General features: G+C 36.6%; 1 protein-coding gene across 16 annotated transcripts in view; it reads right to left on the bottom strand.

Moving 5' to 3' along the window:
- Stim (stromal interaction molecule) overlaps positions 1 to 19180 on the bottom strand; it is a 376699-nt gene that overhangs the window by 225040 nt on the left and 132479 nt on the right. The window contains exon 1 of one of the 16 annotated variants that reach the window (XM_068384542.1): positions 5121 to 5272. The exons of the other annotated variants lie outside the window; for them this stretch is intronic. Coding sequence (XP_068240643.1) covers positions 5121 to 5157 — 37 coding nt within the window. The 5' untranslated portion in view covers positions 5158 to 5272. Of the gene's footprint in view, positions 1 to 5120; positions 5273 to 19180 lie in introns of those variants that run through there. 16 annotated transcript variants of the gene reach the window in all.

Raw genomic sequence — 19180 nt, 5'->3', positions numbered from 1 at the left:
TATATATATATATATATATATATATATATATATATATATATATAGTCATAATATATATATATATATATATATATATATATATATATATATATATATAGTCATAATATATATATATATATATATATATATAGTCATAATATATATATATATATATATATATATATATATATATATATATATATATAGTCATAATATATATATATATATATATATATATATATATATATATATATAGTCATAACATATATATATATATATATATATATATATATATATATATATATATATATAAATACATATATTATGACTATAAAACATATTATGCGTATGTTACTACTAAAAACTATTTGTCGAAGGTACCATAATATGCTAATAGAAAACGGGTACCTTAAAACATTAATAATTTAGCCTTAGTGTTCGAGAGACTTTCCGCTAACATTCCAAGATTTTTAAAAAAAATCAAACTATTTAACGATCAATATTTAAAGGACCCTTTTCAATATGATTAAAATGTTACTTTTAATGGCGGAGGTCATCTTCGAGTCATGCACCATTTTGCTTGGTAATCACGTCAGTACTTGGAGTGTTCTTTTCTCTACAGATGGGTAAATTAGTTATTACCATGTGTTCATAGTGGTGATTTTATCGCATACTTCAGGTAAAATCCTCCCAGATGTTCTAGTATTCAAACCAAGAAAATTATCAGCTATGTTGCGGTATTCTTTTCACTCTGCTGAGCCTCGGCATTCCATACTATTGTCCAATCAAAAGGAATTAAGTTATTTCAATTAATGATGATAATAATCTTAAAAACAATATTTTTCTAATTAAACAATAATGATACTAATAATAATAATAATAATAATAATAATAATAATAATAATCTTAAAAACATTTTTTTTTAAAAACAAATAATAATAATTACCAATTAATTAAAGATTTTGTATCCGAACTGTAGTTTGTTCATTACTCTCTCTCTCTCTCTCTCTCTCTCTCTCTCTCTCTCTCTCTCTCTCTCTCTCTCTCTCTCTCTCTCTCTCTGTGTCATGGTCATTTTATTAATTTAACCTTCTGTTATTGTCAATATAATTTTTAATATTTCTTAATGTTACTACGGACGGAATGGGGAAATAAATAAAGCTTGGGCTCTTTGTATGTATGTATGATAGTCTGTGAATGAATGCCTATGTCCAATGAATGCTTTTCTAAAATGTTTTTTTTTTTTTGTATGCTGCTATTCATTGGGGAACTTTACATTTATCCTATTTCCTCCTATACTGTCTTTACGTCATATACTGTAAGTGTTCATGTTAATAGATATTTTTTATAATAATTAATCATTTAGTCTAAAAAGAAACAGAAGGATACTGCGAATTTTCAGCGTTTTAGTTTAAGTGCATTTACTGAATTTATGTAATTTTGAATAAATGTAATTAGAATAATATATTTGGGAGTTCTGTATTTGGAGATTTCTCGGAATCTCAAAACGTCGGATATATCTTAGGAGAAATATGTTGTCATTAATACTCCGGAATAATAATAAAAAACCTAAATAGATCTGCATTCTAAATATTTGTCCCGGGAACTTCACTTTGTTTAAAAATTGCAGTTGTTAATTAGTAGCGTTCTTTATCAACGAGTTGAGGGAATCCCGATTTCAATTTACTAGCGAACGCGAATATGAGCCGTTATTAAAAAGTGCAAGAATTGTGTTAATAATCCTTCCACAGCGTGACTTTGAGCTCAAGCTTTTTTATGTTCAAGTTTTATATAAAGAAAGAGCAGATGCAATACTGAACGCGGGCACACGGCATCAAATCAAATGTCTTACAGAGGAGCTTGTAATCATAAACAACTACTGGTCCTTTGAGTTGCATCGCAACTGTGTATTAGTAATCACGTGAAGCCATAAAACCAATCTAGCGGAGCGATTACCTTTGGAAATTCTAAGAAGTAAAATACATAGAAAAGAAAATTCATTAAAACATTACAACAAAAAGAGGAAACCTTTTCATGTATGTCAAGCTTGAGCAGTAAAATAAATAAACGTATCAAAGTTATTGTCATTCGTTCTTAATGTTTTCATATTATTACGATTTTCATGTTCTTGATAGTTTCACGTTGTACTGTATTGGTAATCTTTTGATTCCGCTGAATGTGGCTTAATTATTTTTTATTGATTTTAATATTCATGATTACTTATTTTTTTTCTAAAACTTTTGATATTTGTAACTTTTTACTTAAAACTCAGAATAAGGATTGGCTTTCCAAGATGACCTTGGAAAGACAATCCTTATCCAACGAGAGTGAAACCATTCATTAGACACTTAAAAAAGACAACCGAAACCTTACGAATGCCTACAAAAAATATTCTACAAGAGATTATCTTTTAAATATCTAATTTAACTGACACCTAATCATTCACCGAGTATGTGTTCAAAAATGATTTCACCCAGCTTTGATGTTATTCCTTGAAACCTGATACTCAATAAAGGTCAAATATTTCAGAAAGGTAAATAAAAAAATATGACAAACACAACACCAATACTAAGCTCAGCAATGATAGGCCATTAAAGGTAGGAAGCAGCACGCACCAAGGACACGTGTCTTCCACAGACACAAGAGGAAGGTGATGAAAATCAGCTGTTTTTTAGGCATATGAAAGAAGATTCTTTATGCTGGTCACGTATTAATATACTTAACAAACATAATTCCTAGTCATGGCCACTTTAATCTGCAATGGGAAAATAATGCTGTTTCATTTTAAAGTTCGAGAGAGAGAGAGAGAGAGAGAGAGAGAGAGAGAGAGAGAGAGAGAGAGAGAGAGAGAGAGAGAGAGAGAGAGAGAGAGAGAGAGTTGCATTTTACTTCGACTAACTATATATATCTTTTAATTACCCCACAGGTTAAATTTACATATCCCAGACACAAAACATACCAAATTCACACGTAGGTTACAGAAATGACAATATCAGATTTTTTTCTCTTTTTTTTTTCTTTTTTTTTTAAAGTTGAATATGTCCCTAACTTGAAAAGCTAAATTCACAATATTCGGAAGAGGACTTAGTTTGATTTACGGCTTAGGAGGCAAGCTACTTAAATCATTTTTTTGAAGCATTTAGTTTAGAAGATAATTTCGGCAAGGTATTTGAAAGCAGAATATTTCCCATACTTCAAGTAATGAATTCCTCACATTTTTCAAGAGAAAAGTTTGTCTCATATTCTGAAAGTTCATTTTTTTTAACACGAAAAGAACACGAGTCTACAAAGTTGCTCAGTTCATACATAAACGCTTACGATAATACATTAGTTACTTTACGATGTGAAAAAAAAAAAACTTACGAAATAGTAAATTGTCATGACCATACGTATATGAGCATCTGTCATTAAACAGTCAATTAAGGATTTTTTAAAGACAAGCAAAGAATCGAATGAATTAAATAAATAATTATGAGGAATCTACAAATAAATATGCACCAGCATCATTCTTAATAATGAGTAAGTTCATATTCCATGGTAATATTAACACAGGCAATGAAGCAATTTGGTAAGAATTGCTGTGCATATCAATATACATAGTAATGAACTCAGAATACCTGGACTGGGAGTATAAAGAAAGGAGCGTTAATGATTGGGTCTGCACATCGTTACGTCATCGCCATCTCGTACTGACGTCATTCTCTTTTTGCCTGCTGCCACCAGGCAATGGAATGAGGGAATTCTGAACGAGGTGCCCAGCCTCTTGCTTTTATACAAGCAGACAGTACAGCACTTTTTCCCAATGCCTATTAATTTTGAGGAAATTTAAGTGCAATAAATTAGTAATAAAGTCTAAACATAATTTGCATACTAGTTTACGCGACCCGTCAAAAAGGACGGCTAAATATTTAGATAGATATGCACATCCACACACATTCTACCCTTCTCACCCTTCCCCCTTCTAAACTACCACACGACAACTTAGGCAATTTGTGGGAGATTGTCGTTTCCGAGTGATTGCCGCTCAGCGTGTGTGTGTGTGTGTGTGTGTGTGTGATACACACACACACACACATATATATATATATATATATATATATATATATATATATATGTGTGTGTGTGTGTGTGTGTGTGTGTATCACACACACACACACACACACACTTAACATATAGGGCAAATACAATATCGGCTAAAGAAATATTTTCCTCCGCATTCACAGCATCTTACATGTTAGTATAAAAGATTTTTTGTGTTATTTTGAGTCACAGTTCAAGGGGAATTTTATGGTAGTAAATGAAATAACCTTTCGTAGCTTATCATATATAAGTCATACAATTTACTTTGAAACCTATTTCCATTTATATTCCAAAATATTTATTACAATTCATGAAGATCTACTTTCCAAGTCAACTTTGCGTTCTTCCAGAGCACATGGTATTTCATTTATCACTTAAAAGGGAATTATATTTAGTTTAATAAACTACACCATGGCGCAAATCCCACATCATGCACAATATACAGTAACTAATGGAATCATTTCAAAAGATGTAATATAGCTCACATATCCGAAAATTGCATATCTTGAATACCGAATTCTATTAACAAACAATAATAAAAAAATAGAAGAAGAAGAAGAAGAAGAAGAAGAAGAAGAAGAAGAAGAAGAAGAAGCTATACAAATACATCATCTTCATTAAAGACTTGACAAAAAGATTTTTCTTTGAAAAAAAGAAAATTTCCGTAGTTTCTTATACTGTAAGAAAAACTTGCAAATCTTGCCATTTCACACAATCATTTAGTAGCATTTCCATCGCAGGATCATCCTCCGTCAAAAAAAAAGGTACTGATAATGAAATAAAAACTTTGACGAATCACCGACAATTATGTAATTTAGCAAATAATTATTTTCATTTAAAAAATTACTCTGAATTGCAATTCAAAAGAACAACAACAACAATGCTATTATGAAGGAATACGATCATAATTACCAATTCTGTACTACTTAGCATCATTACCAGCTCATCTTCGTCCATACTTAATTTGCAACATTCCTTGACCGAGGGTAAATTTGCCGAAGAAAGTCTGCTAACCTAGACATGCAGCAATTACTAAAGAAACCAAGTAAGAGAATACTTACAAACGCAAAAGTAGGTCTGCACACAAATCAATTTCATATTGCTAAGTACAGTATTAGTTTTATATTTGAAGTTTATCTTGCTTTAGCAAAAGTACTACCGATTACCGTTACAGAGAAGAAGAAAATACTATTTATATATCATCCGTCGTGGTATCGAAAACATGGTTTCAACGATGAAAAACACGACCGGGTTAAGAGTGGGATGAACAACAAGCCGCAATCACTCGCTTCCAGCCACGAGCAGCCAGAGCATACTGTTGTTGTCCTGGTAACCTGTGGCGCGCTCGGCGCTGCCATTTCCTCCTCCACGGCCCCTCCCCCCTCGTCTTTTACTCCACCGTCTCTTGAAAAGTCTGATCCTTCAACAGAAGAAGTAACTCTTGTGAAGGGGCAGCCACTCTGCAACTTCGAAAGGTGAGACCTTTCTTGCTCGATCACTGGCAATGCCCAAGGACCGAGGATAACCTGCCCAACTACTGTAGGTGCACCAGCTGTACTAAGGTGGGCGTGGAAACTGATATTCACAACTCATGTGACTGTATCATCTTTATACTGTATAGAAAAGGATAAAGATGAAACGCCGCACTATCACCTACCAAGAGGGTGGCACGACTATAAACAATGGTAAGGACGAAGTAAAATCATACACTAAAGGCTAGGGTATATGGACAGTAGGTAAAGCCAATGGTAGACTGATGTTAACTATATATAAGCTACTAACAAGAATAGAACCATTACGCAAAGGGAAGTAATAATAAAGTGGCATTATGTGATTAAGGAATTGTAATACATTATTTTTGATCAATGTAATAATAAAGTGTTTACCAAGTCAGGGGCAGTGTACTCACCATTTTCTCATTACCTATGCCTGAGAGGATCATTGCCCTTAATATTATTATTATAAGCCAAGCTATAATCCTAATTGGAAAGGTAAACTGCTATAAGACCAAAGGCTCCAGCATAGAAAGTAGCCCAGCGCTAAAAATAAATATAGAAATGAAGAATAAAATACACGGGAGAAATGAAAAAAAAAAAAGACAAAATATTTTCAGATCAGTAACAATGTTAAAATCGATCAGTCATATTTAATTTCAGGAAAGAGACAAAAAAACATTTGCAGCACGTTTGAACTAAAGTTCCACCTATTCAAACGCAATGTTAGACTTAACAATTTTGTACGCCGTACAAGACGGTACACTCGGGAAGATCTGAATGCAAAGGAATTATGAAACATCCTAGACAATATTCATAAAAACCGGAATGAAAGACGCTGCCAGAGATTAATAGCCTGAGCAGGAATAATGATTTCAATAAACAGGGTCTTTATCCAACAAATTAAGATGAGAGTCGCCAGCTGAAGATCAGACAGGAACGAATGAATGAAAATATTTCTTCAGGATTGATTGATCATAGAAAACCTTGTAAGATTTTCTCAAAATGACAATTCTTTTTTTTTTTTTTTTTTTTTTTGTGCATTTGAAGAAACACACCAAACGTGTTCCTCAAAAGTAGATTTCTAATGACGAGTTGCGCAGAATTTTAAATGAGTTGTATATAGACAGACATTGTCAATACAAAGATCTGGAGGTTGAAGATCCCTTGTCTTTGGCCTACTTACAATCATAGTCACTAAGGTACCCTTCAAGAACTAATCCAATTATTTCTCAAAATTTCAATAATGATGCTTATAAAAGACCAAACTACTTGCATCTGTTCAACGACTTAGGTAATAATACGATGGATTACTATTACTTTTTTTTTATTTGAAACGAACAAACACTAAACATGGGACAAGACCATAAAACCATTGAATTGCTGTGTAACTTTTAAAAATTTCCATCTGTAGAAAATAAAATAGAAAACAAAACCATATAATTACATCCAACCGTAGGAAAAGAAATTATGGAAGTAGTGAAAGGCGCCTCAGCGTTGTGTAAATCTTTGTAAAATGAGTAGCAGGCACTAGCTCTTGGAGAGCTGACATTATAAGGGATTTGGAAATAGAGTTGGCAGATGGTGGTGTAAAAGGATTTTGCGATTATTTTTTATGGTCTAAGGGATTTTACATTTTATGGTCTAATAGGATTTTGAAATTACCTTTCATGGTCTAACAGGATTTTGAAATTACCTTTAATCGTCTAACAGGATTTTTGAATTACCCCTTATGGTCTAACAGGATTTTAAAATTACCTTTAATCGTCAAACAGGATTTTTAAATTACCCCTTATGGTCTAACAGGATTTTAAAATCAACTTTCATGGTCTAACCGGATTTTGAAATTACCTTTTATGATACTGTATAACAAGATTTTGCAATTACTTGAAATTACCTTTTATGGTCTAAAAGGATTTTGAAATTACCTTTTATCGTCTAACAGGATTTTTAAATTACCTCTTATGGTCTAACAGGATTTTGAAATTAACTTTTATGGTCTAACCGGATTTTGAAATTACCTTTTATGGTACTGTATGACAAGATTTTGCAATTACTTTTAATGGTTAACAGAATTTTGCAATTAACATTTATGGTCTAACCAGATTTTGAAATTACCTTTTATGGTCTAAAAGGATTTTGAAATTACCTTTTACCGTCTAACAGGATTTTTAAATTACCTCTTATGGTCTAACAGGATTTTGAAATTAACTTTTAAGGTCTAACCGGATTTTGAAATTACCTTTTATGGTACTGTATAACAGGATTTTGCAATTACTTTAATGGTTAACCGAATTTTGCAATTAAAATTTATGGTCTAACCGGATTTTGAAATTACCTTTTATGGTCTAAAAGGATTTTGAAATTACCTTTTAACGTCTAACAGGATTTTGAAATTAACTCTTATGGTCTAACAGGATTTTGAAATTAACTTTTAAGGTCTAACCGGATTTTGAAATTACCTTTTATGGTACTGTATAACAGTATTTTGCAATTACTTTTTTATGGTTAATAGAATTTTGCAATTAACATTTATGGTCTAACCGGATTTTGAAATTACCTTTTATGGTCTAACAGGACTCTGAGATTACCTTTTATGGTCTAACAGGATTCTGAGATCACCTTTTATGGTACTGTATAACAGGATTTTTCAATTATCTTTCATGAGAAAACGTAAGCCCTCATTGAGTAATATTACCAAGAGTAAAAAGGGTTTTAAGAAGGGGCAAACTCATGACAGTAATTTATTAATAACATCTTTTCTGTAGATATAAAAATGCCTAGTTTTCTGGGAATCGAAAGGTACACTTACTATTGTGAATTAGTCAAAAGGTTCTAGTGCCAAAGAAACTAATGCGTCCTATTCTGATAAGTAAAGCCCTTAAAAAAGAAAAAAAATAGCATTCTCAAGCCTACTTACTATATGAGACATGCAGTCTTTTCAAAGACCAAAATAATCTACCCTATATAATAAAGAGCACGTGTCTGGCTCTACACACGCATACACACACACTCACTCACATTTTATATATTAATGCATTAAAATATTTGGCTTATTTGAATATATATATATATATATATATATATATATATATATATATATATATATATATTTATATATTTATATATATGCTCGAGTAGGGGGAGAGGGAGTAGTCATGCCATGGTGAGAGGGGGATGCATGCAAATGTGTGTGTGCATATCTATCTTAATACTTAGCAGCCATTTTGACGAGTCGCGTACGCTAATACTAATGACAAAATCCTAAAATTTTATTACGCAGTTGACAGACCGACTTCCAAAAGACCAGACCAATGGTAAACTGGTATATGATGCAAAGAAAAAATAGACTTGTTTAATAATTCATAAATCCTACACTGGTACAATCTAATTAAAAAGATTTCATCTACTCACCAGGCAATGTTGTGGAAAAAAAAAAATAACAGCAGGATCATAAGCCTAAAAAGGGCGTCTGCATTTGCATTGAATAAAACAATAAAGGACATGATTATGGTGCATAATCACGATTTATTTCCATGCTAGAACAAACCTAACTTTATTGAAATCAACGTTACATAAAATCAATAGGATATTCTTTCTAAAGGAAGAGACCTCAATGTGATTCACAGCAAGGCATTTCCCTTTCTTATGTTAGATTTCAATACCTGTATAACGCTTCCGTGACAAGGTTGTGATAGAACTAAAATGAGAGAGGATCGAAGAATTGTATCATGCAGTTCTACTTGATAACGCCTCTCATGGCAGGTTGGCTTTGTCAAAGTCTTCATGCTGCATTTCATTACTAAGATTATTAAACAGGGGGAGCCGACAGTCTTGGAGTGAGAAGAGGGAGGAATTTGTAGAATAGTAATAACGAGAAATAAATCGTACTCAAAAATATTATTTTCACGAAGATTTTCGATTGGCTACGGAATTTCTCGGCAGGAGATGGTATCTGAGATCAGAGGGCAGTGGGCACTCATGTCAAGAAAACCCACACGCTAAAATACTTCGGTAATCTGAGACATACAAACAAAAACAGGAGAGCAAGGAGAGGGGCATACAAACAGACCTGTACATTGAGGCTTAGAAAAGGGCCAAGGTAGAATCGTTTCCACAAGCATGCTACAGTGGGTTCCTGGGTGTGTTCAACTTAATACGTATAATAATATGGCAAATTAAACTAGGCCAAAAATTGATTAATTCAATATTTTTGTATTTTATGTAGCCATTGCGATATAATATTCAATGAACCCAATAGGCATAAAGTAATCATATGATTGTCAGTGCCAAATATGACGTCTCAGGGTAAATAATATATTTGTAAAACCCAAATGTCATTAGCTGCGTTGCCAAACCTCTTCATGACTGACTTACAACCCACCTCATGTTAATCTGCCTCCCCTAATTTAAGGATCCATATTCTTGTGATTATATCCTACTTATCCCACACACGAGCTGTCCAGAGGAGAGAGACCGTCTATGGCCAAGGTTTAAAAATAATTGATCCCCCTTGTTCCAGGGAAGGTCCAAATTGATCTATAATCTGCAATAACTCGAGGAGCCGATAACTCTACTTTTTTTTTTTACCTCATTGTGTCATTTATCATCATTAATGAGGCTGGTGTAGATTTAAAATCTGTATAATTAAGTTTATATCAAAATATGATAAAAAATCCTGTCTACCATGTTTACAGGCAATACTATTCTCTCTCTCTCTCTCTCTCTCTCTCTCTCTCTCTCTCTCTCTCTCTCTCTCTCTCTCTCTCTCTCTCTCTCAGATAGTGCTTATTTTTCTCACTTAAAATGCTAGTGTATATTAATATTTCTTCTGTGGTAAGGAACTTTCCATTTTCATGTCTTCATGGTATAAGGCAAGACAAATTATTGTGGTAAGCTGCTTACCTTTTCTGACCTGTGATAGATTAGATGCGTCAACGGTTCTACCATATCTACATGATGTTCCAACTGAAGTTAAGATTTCATGAAGGAAATCTGGGAAAAAAGCAACGTCTGAAACGTACGAAATAATACATATTCATTGCCATGACAAAGCCCGTTTTCAACTTCTTAAGAGTAAGAATACTTTAAAACCCTATTTCTTCTCGTGATATGGACAACGAGTTTGTCATCAAACCATTATAGCTGCCCGTGGTAGATTACAATTAAGTCGAAAGGCAACGTCATAGCCAAATATGGCTGAGAAAAGGGAAGGCTAATACAGGTACCTTATGAGAAGAGAACACACACAATATATATAAACCACAAGAACAAATTAAGGCAAATATATACTTAATTATCTAGCCAAATGCATGAGTCATGTGATTTTGATTGACTTGTGTTTTATCAATTTCTGACCATGAATATTGGGGTCAAATCCCCCGTTGGAGAGTTTTCTTTTTTCCCCCTTATAAGACAATTATGGGGATCCTATCGGAAACCGATGTTTTTGAAAGACCACCCAAAAATGGCATTTGCAGCAAGAGTAATGGGGGAAAAAATAACGAACCAGTTGAAAAATGTATGGTTCATGTAATTGGAGTAAAATAAAAAATTTTAAGTAATTTTTATTTTTCCTAACATACTTACCGAGAACTACTTTCTTAGGAGTTACCTGTAACCTCCTCTCTACCGACCAGAGTTTTGTGTAGGGTACCCTCTATCCCGTTTTCTATAAAGGCCTACCCCCGGCATTAAAGAATGTGCCCCGAGGGTAGGCTTATCGCTAGGTCGATGTCCGCCCAGGTCAACATCTCCAGTAAGTTCTATTGAAGTAGCACAATACTTGCAAGGGAAGAGAAGCACTCGGGGAAGGAAGGGAGGGCCATTACCCGAAAGTAGTTCTCGGTAAGTATGTTAGGAAAAATAAAAATTACTTAAAATTTTTGATTTGTTCCAACACGAATACTTACCTCGAACTACTTTCTTAGGAGACTTACACTTTAGGAGGCGGGAGTGCTATTCTGACCTACAGACCCGGTAAGCAGAGGGGCAGCCTGAACGGCCTCTCCTAGAGGCAGAATAACCTGTTCTGAAGGAGTTTGAGGATGCTGGAGCCCCCCTACGGGGGGGCTGAGGCGCTGAGGACCAGGAGGAAGAGGGAGCCTCTCTCCTCGTCGTGCTGGGAGAGGCCTGGGCCGTCGCGGCACTGTCTGAGACGGACCTCTTGTAGGGCGGTCTCCTAGAAGGCGTAGGCCTGGGGGTGTTCGAATCCTTCCGCTTCAAGACCTTCTCCATAATGGTCTCTAATTCTTTTGAGGGAAACAAGGAGTCACCCCACAAGGGCAGGCTCCTCATGGCCCGCGCTTCCCTGTCTGGGACCTTCCGGGACACCTTAGCCAGGATGGTGTCTCTTTTGCGGAGTACCCAATTCGCTGTCAAGGCGAGCGACTGGTACGTTAAGAACTTTAAGGTTTTACCCCCGGAGGTAATAAGTTCCCTCAGGAGGTTCTGTTGGTCAGGGTCCGCGGGGTCGAACGAGGCTTGCACTCCTACTAAGGTGGAAGCCCACCAATCCAGCCAAGAGGAGACGTTCACCAGATCCCTCGACATTTCTTCCATCATGGAGGCCTCCGATGGAGAAAAACAAACTGGGGTCGAAGAGGCTCTATCCTCTGAGACGCCCTGACTCAGGATGTCAAGGGAAGGTTCCACTTTACAGGGGCCTGGATGACGCCCCTCTGGCACATATACCTTGCCCTGAGTCTTGAGGCCCTGGAGCAATTTTGAGGAACTCTGGGTTTTGGGGGCCTCGGCATTACTAGCCACCACTTTGTCCACATATTCTTGCCCTAGGACCAGATCTCGGGCTAGAGGAAGCGCTAGAGAGGTCTTAGGTTGGGTAGGGGTCTGCATTATCCGTAAAAGGCTGGACCTCCAGTAGTCTTCGTCAGTAGCTGCAGGTTCCTCAATCTTATGGTGCCTCCTGATGAGGCCAATCACCCTTCTATAGGCCGAGTCCTCCGTTGGGGAACCCTCCCTCCCGTCAGCCGAGGTCTCGGCTTGAGACCGGGGAGCTGGGAAGCCGGGCACACCGACCGGACGTCTAGTTCTTGGAGCCAGGGGCGCCGTCCTACCGAGGTACTGGACTTCATCGGCGGGGGCGCCCGCACCAGGGGCAGGGGTTAATGCAGGCATCATCGACTCAGCGAGGACTCTCGTCCGCTCAAGGTCTCTGGGTGACGAGGACGCAGTTCCCGTGGGCTGACCCGACAGCGGGAACCGTTCCTTCCGACCCGAAGGCCGCACCAGCTAGGCTGGTTCGGCCCGGCTGCCCGAAAAGAAGCGCGTTTCGCCCCGCTGGGCGGGGTGAACCGGAGGCTTCGAGGACTTACGCCTACCTGTGGAGTCCTTCTCGCGAACTTGCTTGCGAGGGTCAAAGCCGTGTTTGGAGGAAGGTATCCTTGGCGAGAACTCTCTGGACCGGCGGTCCGGGGAATAACGTACCCTTGTCTCACGGGGTACGAAGACCCAATCGCCACCCGGAGACCTACTCCTTCTGTACTTACGCCCTGGAGAGCGGGAGCGCTTCCTGCTGTATCTGGAGCGCGACCTAGAACGGGAACGCCTGCTCCTGGACCGCTCTCTCCGACGGCGATGTTTTCTCCTGGCTTCTTCCCCCGACGAGTAATAATCTTCTGAAGAGCCCGACGACACTGCACTTACCGTATGGCGGGCAGTAGCGGGGACCGCGGGGGACTTCGTAATTCGTTGCGTGCCCGAGGTAGACGGTTGAAGGAAATCTTCGGGGACTTCCGTGAAAGGGGTCGGGAACGATGAATGACGCCCCACGCTAGGAAACCAGGGATCCAGGCCCTCTTCCATTCGTAACGGGGACCTACCTGGTGTCTTCGGAAGCTTCCAACCGAAGGCATCATTACCCGTAGAACGTAACTTACTTTGGTTGTCGCCGCCTACCGAAGAGCCTGACGCACAGGCCCATGAAGGGGGCGAAGACACAGACACAACGTTACTACCCCACAAGGGGTCATCGGAGGACACGTGCCCCCCGAGCACAAGGGCCGACTCTCCGGACGCACTACTGGGCTCTTCACTAGCCCTAGAAGGGCCCGCAACTGCCACTGCACCTTCACTAGACTCTTGGGGAAGATCGCTTTGTTCTTTCTCCACGACAGACTTACCTTGGCCCCTACTCTGTGTAGGGGACGGCGAAACAGAGGCCCCGTCGGACCGCTCACTGGGTGATGGTAGCGGCGAAGTAACGCTAGCTTTCCTGGGGGAACGTTTCGACGATTTCCTCTTTTTAGTTCCGTAACGTACCCACTGGATATCACTCCAACCTACACACTCGGGGCACGTATCTGATGACGAACAAACCCTTCCCCTACAGGAGGAGCAAAGGGAGTGAGGGTCCACTTCAGGCTTGGAGAGGAACGCTCCACACGATTTACCGGCTCTAGGCCCAGGACAACGGCGGATTTGCTCCATAATGTACAAATGCAAGACACAAGAACGAAAGGAATTAAGGAATACACTGGGTAAGCACAAGGGTGGAAGGTGAACACACAGGAACACCCGGGAACAGTACACAGGAAATACAAGTTACCACGCGGGGAACACGTGGGACACACAGAACGCACACAAAGGATCGATAGAGAACGAGGGCGACGTGTTGACACGTCGCGACCAGAGAACTTACTGGAGATGTTGACCCGGGCGGACATCGACCTAGCGATAAGCCTACCCTCGGGGCACATTCTTTAATGCCGGGGGTAGGCCTCCATAGAAAACGGGATAGAGGGTACCCTACACAAAACTCTGGTCGGTAGAGAGGTTACAGGTAACTCCTAAGAAAGTAGTTCGAGGTAAGTATTCGTGTTGGAACAAATTAATTTTCATAATTCCGTGGTTTATATCATGTCGCTTCAATGCTCTTTGCTCTGCAGTAACTGGCTTCGCTAGCAAATAAACATTATCTCTTCGATGTTTAGTTCTAGCAGGCTGTGTACACCAACCATGTGGGTCGTCAATTTAGTGATTTTTTATTTTCTTTAATTTTAGTTGAATAACAACTAAATAGTGAACGTCGAATGTTTTAAATATATCTAATTATCGAAATAGATGAAATTATACTAAATTTCGAAACAGAATACACTACCTTCTTGTTGACATCATCTTGTGACAGCAGTCATGCTGGAACTGAAGAGGAGAGGAGAACAATGGGCATTGTCAAATACCCGGGTACTTGCTGTATGTATAAATGCTTGGAAGCCCTTGACTGGTTAAAACACGCTACTAATTGTTACGTCCTACAATAAAACCAGAACAACTGTCTTCAGTGATTGCAAACAATTATGTCAGTAACACATCATCAGTCTCCCAAAAGTAAATAATGGACTTGGAGAAAAATTCCCAAAACAGCCAGCACCCATGTACTTCTTTTAGCAAATTCCAGTTTTGCTAGATACTGAAGTATCACATATTGACCAAAATTAAAATATCGAATGAATCCTGACCGGTTTCATCACTACTTCATCTTGAGGAGAGATATATTGATAGTGATGTTAACAATAAACATGGTATAGTGAGAGCACGGACATACATAAAAACCTTGTTAGAACAAAACACCAGAAAAATATGCTACATATATTTGGGAAAACATTATGGCGGCTTCGCGGACAGAGCTCGAGTCCAATAAGTTGAGGAGAGAGAGGCTTTAAGGTTTAAGGGACAGGTCAAATGTTCAAGTGTTTCTAGACCTACAGACACTTACCTATGATTTCTTTAAAGAGGTAACCCTACATAAAAATTATTATGAAAGGGGAAAATCTCAAGCGATGAAAACACAGATTCAAGAAAAATTCTGGATAATACTGTATAAGGTAATCACAACAACAACAAAAATAAGAATCATTGAAAGGGAATGAAAATTTGATTAAAAAAGTTTTGTGTAATTTCCCCAACGCTACATATAATGCATGCATGGGGCCAGTAAAACTCATAAGCCACACTATCACACTAAGCCAACCATTAGTTATGTGAGTTCAACATTGTATAATTTATCTAAATACTTATTCGATGTCCTTCATCCTTTGAAAGGCAACATCTCAGTCAAACGTAAGAAACAACGCAGACGTAATCGACACATTAAACAATTTACAGATTAACAGTGATTCTAGACTTCTCCGCGTTGACGTCGTATCATTATTTACTAAAATGCCTACTGATGAGGTCTTAGAATTTCTATCTAATGACTTGGGAGAGTAGACAATTATATGTAACATTTTCTAATAACACTATAGTTGAATAAATTAAACTACGGTAATGTAATTGGACATTTTATACATAGACGAATGGTACGGCTATGGGGAAAAGCTAATCTCCAGTATTAAGAAACCTATATAAAGAATTTTCCTAGCAGATTATTCAATAACATACATGATAATCTAAATAGTTTCGCTATACTGATGACATAAAATGCGTGACCAGAAAAATAAAATTTCGACATTTTTTTTTTTTTTTTTTGATAGATTGAATGACTTCGTTTTGTGAATAGATATTATTATAGAATTGGAGAATAATCATTGTAGTTTACCCCTTTTGCATCATCATCATCATCCTTATTATGATTATAATTATAACAATAATAATAATAATAATAATAATAATAATAATAATAACAATAATAAATAATAAACAAATAAATAAATAAATAAATAATAATAATAATAATAATAGTAATAATAATAAATTATAATTATTATTAATATTATTACTATTATCATTTTAATTATTATTATTATTATTATTATTAGTAGTAGTAGTAGTAGTAGTAGTAGTAGTAGTAGTAGTAGTAGTAGTAGTAGTAGTAACAACAACAACAACAACAACAACAACTAAGCTATAACCCTGGTTGGAAAAGCAGAATGCTGCAACCCCATGGGATCCAAAAGCAGCGGCTTGAGGAGAGAAAATAAAGGAATAGTAAATAAACTATTTAAAAACCATGAATACAATATAAAATATTCCAATATCAGTAACAACGTTACAGTTTATTAATCATGTATAAACTGTAAAGCGAGATTTGTGTCAACTCATAACACAGAAAAGAATTTTAAAAAAAAATAATATTTTAATTGCCATAGATTCAACCACCAAATTAGGAAGATCGTTCCACAATCTCGTCACAGATGGAACAAGACGTCTAGCATACTGTGTAGTATTGTACCTTATGAAGGCGAAGACATGACTGTAAGAATTAAATGTATACTATGTACTACGTAAAGGACGGTAGAGTCTGTCAGATTTGAATGCAATGGATGATCTGAATTATGAAAAAATCTTATGCAACATGCATAAAGAACTAACTGAACGACGTGCCAGAGATCAATAAACAAATCAAGAATTTAAGAGACAGCAAGTTTTTTTATCCAGCTGATTAAGATGAGAGTCAGCGGCTGAAGATCAGACAGGAAAACAATACCTAAAACAAATTATAATGAAAGAATTGACACATTTCCTAAGGACAGACTGAACACCAAAAATATTAAAACTTTATCAATGTCATTTTTTTGCAATAGAAGAAACAGACCGAGTGTGTTTCAAAAGTAAATTTGCAATCAAGAATCACACCTAAATTTTTAAATGAGTATACACGGTAGTTACAGTGACATTATCAATGCAAAGTTCTGGATGATGAGGAGCTACTGTCCTCGACCTACTTACAATCTGAGTTTTGTTGGGGTTCAACTTCATGCCTCATAGTTTGCACCTTGGTCTAATTTTAGTTAGATCTCTATCAAGGGGTTCAGCAATCATAGGTCTACATTCAGGAGATGGAATTGATGCAAAGAGAGTAGCATCATCTGCATTATGAAACAAGCTTATTTTCTAGGTCAAACATCATGTCATGCGTGTATAGTATGAAAAGTAATGGGCCTAGAACACTACCCTGAGGAACACCAGATATTACATTCCTATGGTCTCTATACTTCCAATGAACTACTCGTTGCAATTCCTTACTTAAAAATTCAACAATGATGTTTAAATGAGACCCACCAGCTCCCATCTGTTCAAGTTTAAAAACAAGGGCCTCATGATGAACAAGGTCAAAGGCAGCTTTAAAATCAAAATCAACTATTCGAACCTCCTGAGCACAATCAAGGGATTTTTGTACAGCATTGGAAATTATAAGAGGGGCATCATATGCTCCAAGGCCTTTGAAAAAATCCAAACTAAAATTACGGAACAGATGATTACCTTAAGCATACCAATTTAGACATTTTGCTAAAAGACATTAAAAAACTTTAAATAATATGAACGTTATATAAATTGGGCGGTAATAGACAGGGATAGAGCTAAAAGCAAACATATCCAATGGAGTATAAAAAAAAGATTCAATGTTAGTTTTAAGCTTAGTGTAAACAATACAAAACAACCTATATCTCTGAGTGCGTGCATTTCTATTCAAATCAAAGCAATAAAGTTAAGACATCGGTATTTACTTCATTGTATGTATTTCTGTAATTGCATTTGTTTTTACAGTTATTTATTATTTATATGTGGGTATCTTTGTATATGGAATGGTACGTAAAATATGTGCATGTTTGTTTGCATATATATATATATATATATATATATATATATATATATATATATATATATATATATATATATATATGTGTGTGTGTGTGTGTGTGTGTGTGAGCGTGTATGCACACGTATAGTGTATATATGGGTATGAATGCATCTATATATGTAAATGCAGGTATGTATGTACGTATTTATGTATCAGTTTTTATGTGTACTGTACAATCAAGATAAATTCTTATTAACAAAGAAATTCTAGGTAATTTGAAGGTCTAGAAAGACCTGGACATTTGACTTGTCCCTTATAACTGCTCCCAGCTGAGTTAATGCTATGTGAGCGCTGCCGACGAAGGCGCCCCGACCTTTTGCTGACAATACAGGTGGAATATTTTCCGGATGCTTTGTTCTACAAATGTTTTTCATGTATGCTCGTAGTCCTACTGTACCATAAATATTGTAAAAATCTATAATAATATGCCTGTCCTCTCAATAAGTCTTATTCATTCATTTCAATTTGACTTAAGAATTATTGCATATAATTCCCTTTCCACCATCCACTCCTCCCCACCACAATTTTCTCCTTGAACAAGGGTTGCCTGAAAAGATTACCCGCCTGGTATCCCTGGAAGTCCTCTTCTTGACCTCCGCAAAGGCTATTACCCATTTACACGCAGGTGCACTTCTGGACGATGACTGGGGTTGAACTCATTCTCACAGCTCTTAAGAAGTCTGTTATGTGGCAGTGAGTAGAACATTCACAAGGTTTTAATTTTCTAAGGACGATGAGTTTTTGGTTATAAAGTCATATAAAGTAACATAGAATACTTTGGCAAACTTTCCCTTTTCAATTTACCTGTTTTGATGTCGGCCTTGCAAACAAGGCAGTGACTTGGTAAGGGCGGTGAATATTCCTCTTATGCAGTAATATATATATATATATATATATATATATATATATATATATATATATATATATATATATATATATATATATATATATATGCGTAAAAATCACAGGAAAACGTGATGCTCAGATGCAGAAGAACCACAGGGAAAATGAAAATACAGAATATACACTT

This window comes from Palaemon carinicauda, chromosome 1 (assembly GCF_036898095.1).
Source record: "Palaemon carinicauda isolate YSFRI2023 chromosome 1, ASM3689809v2, whole genome shotgun sequence".
NCBI classification, from domain to species: Eukaryota; Metazoa; Arthropoda; class Malacostraca; order Decapoda; family Palaemonidae; genus Palaemon; species Palaemon carinicauda.
Note: the sequence above shows the minus strand (reverse complement) of the source record. Positions and strands in the feature narration are given on the sequence as shown.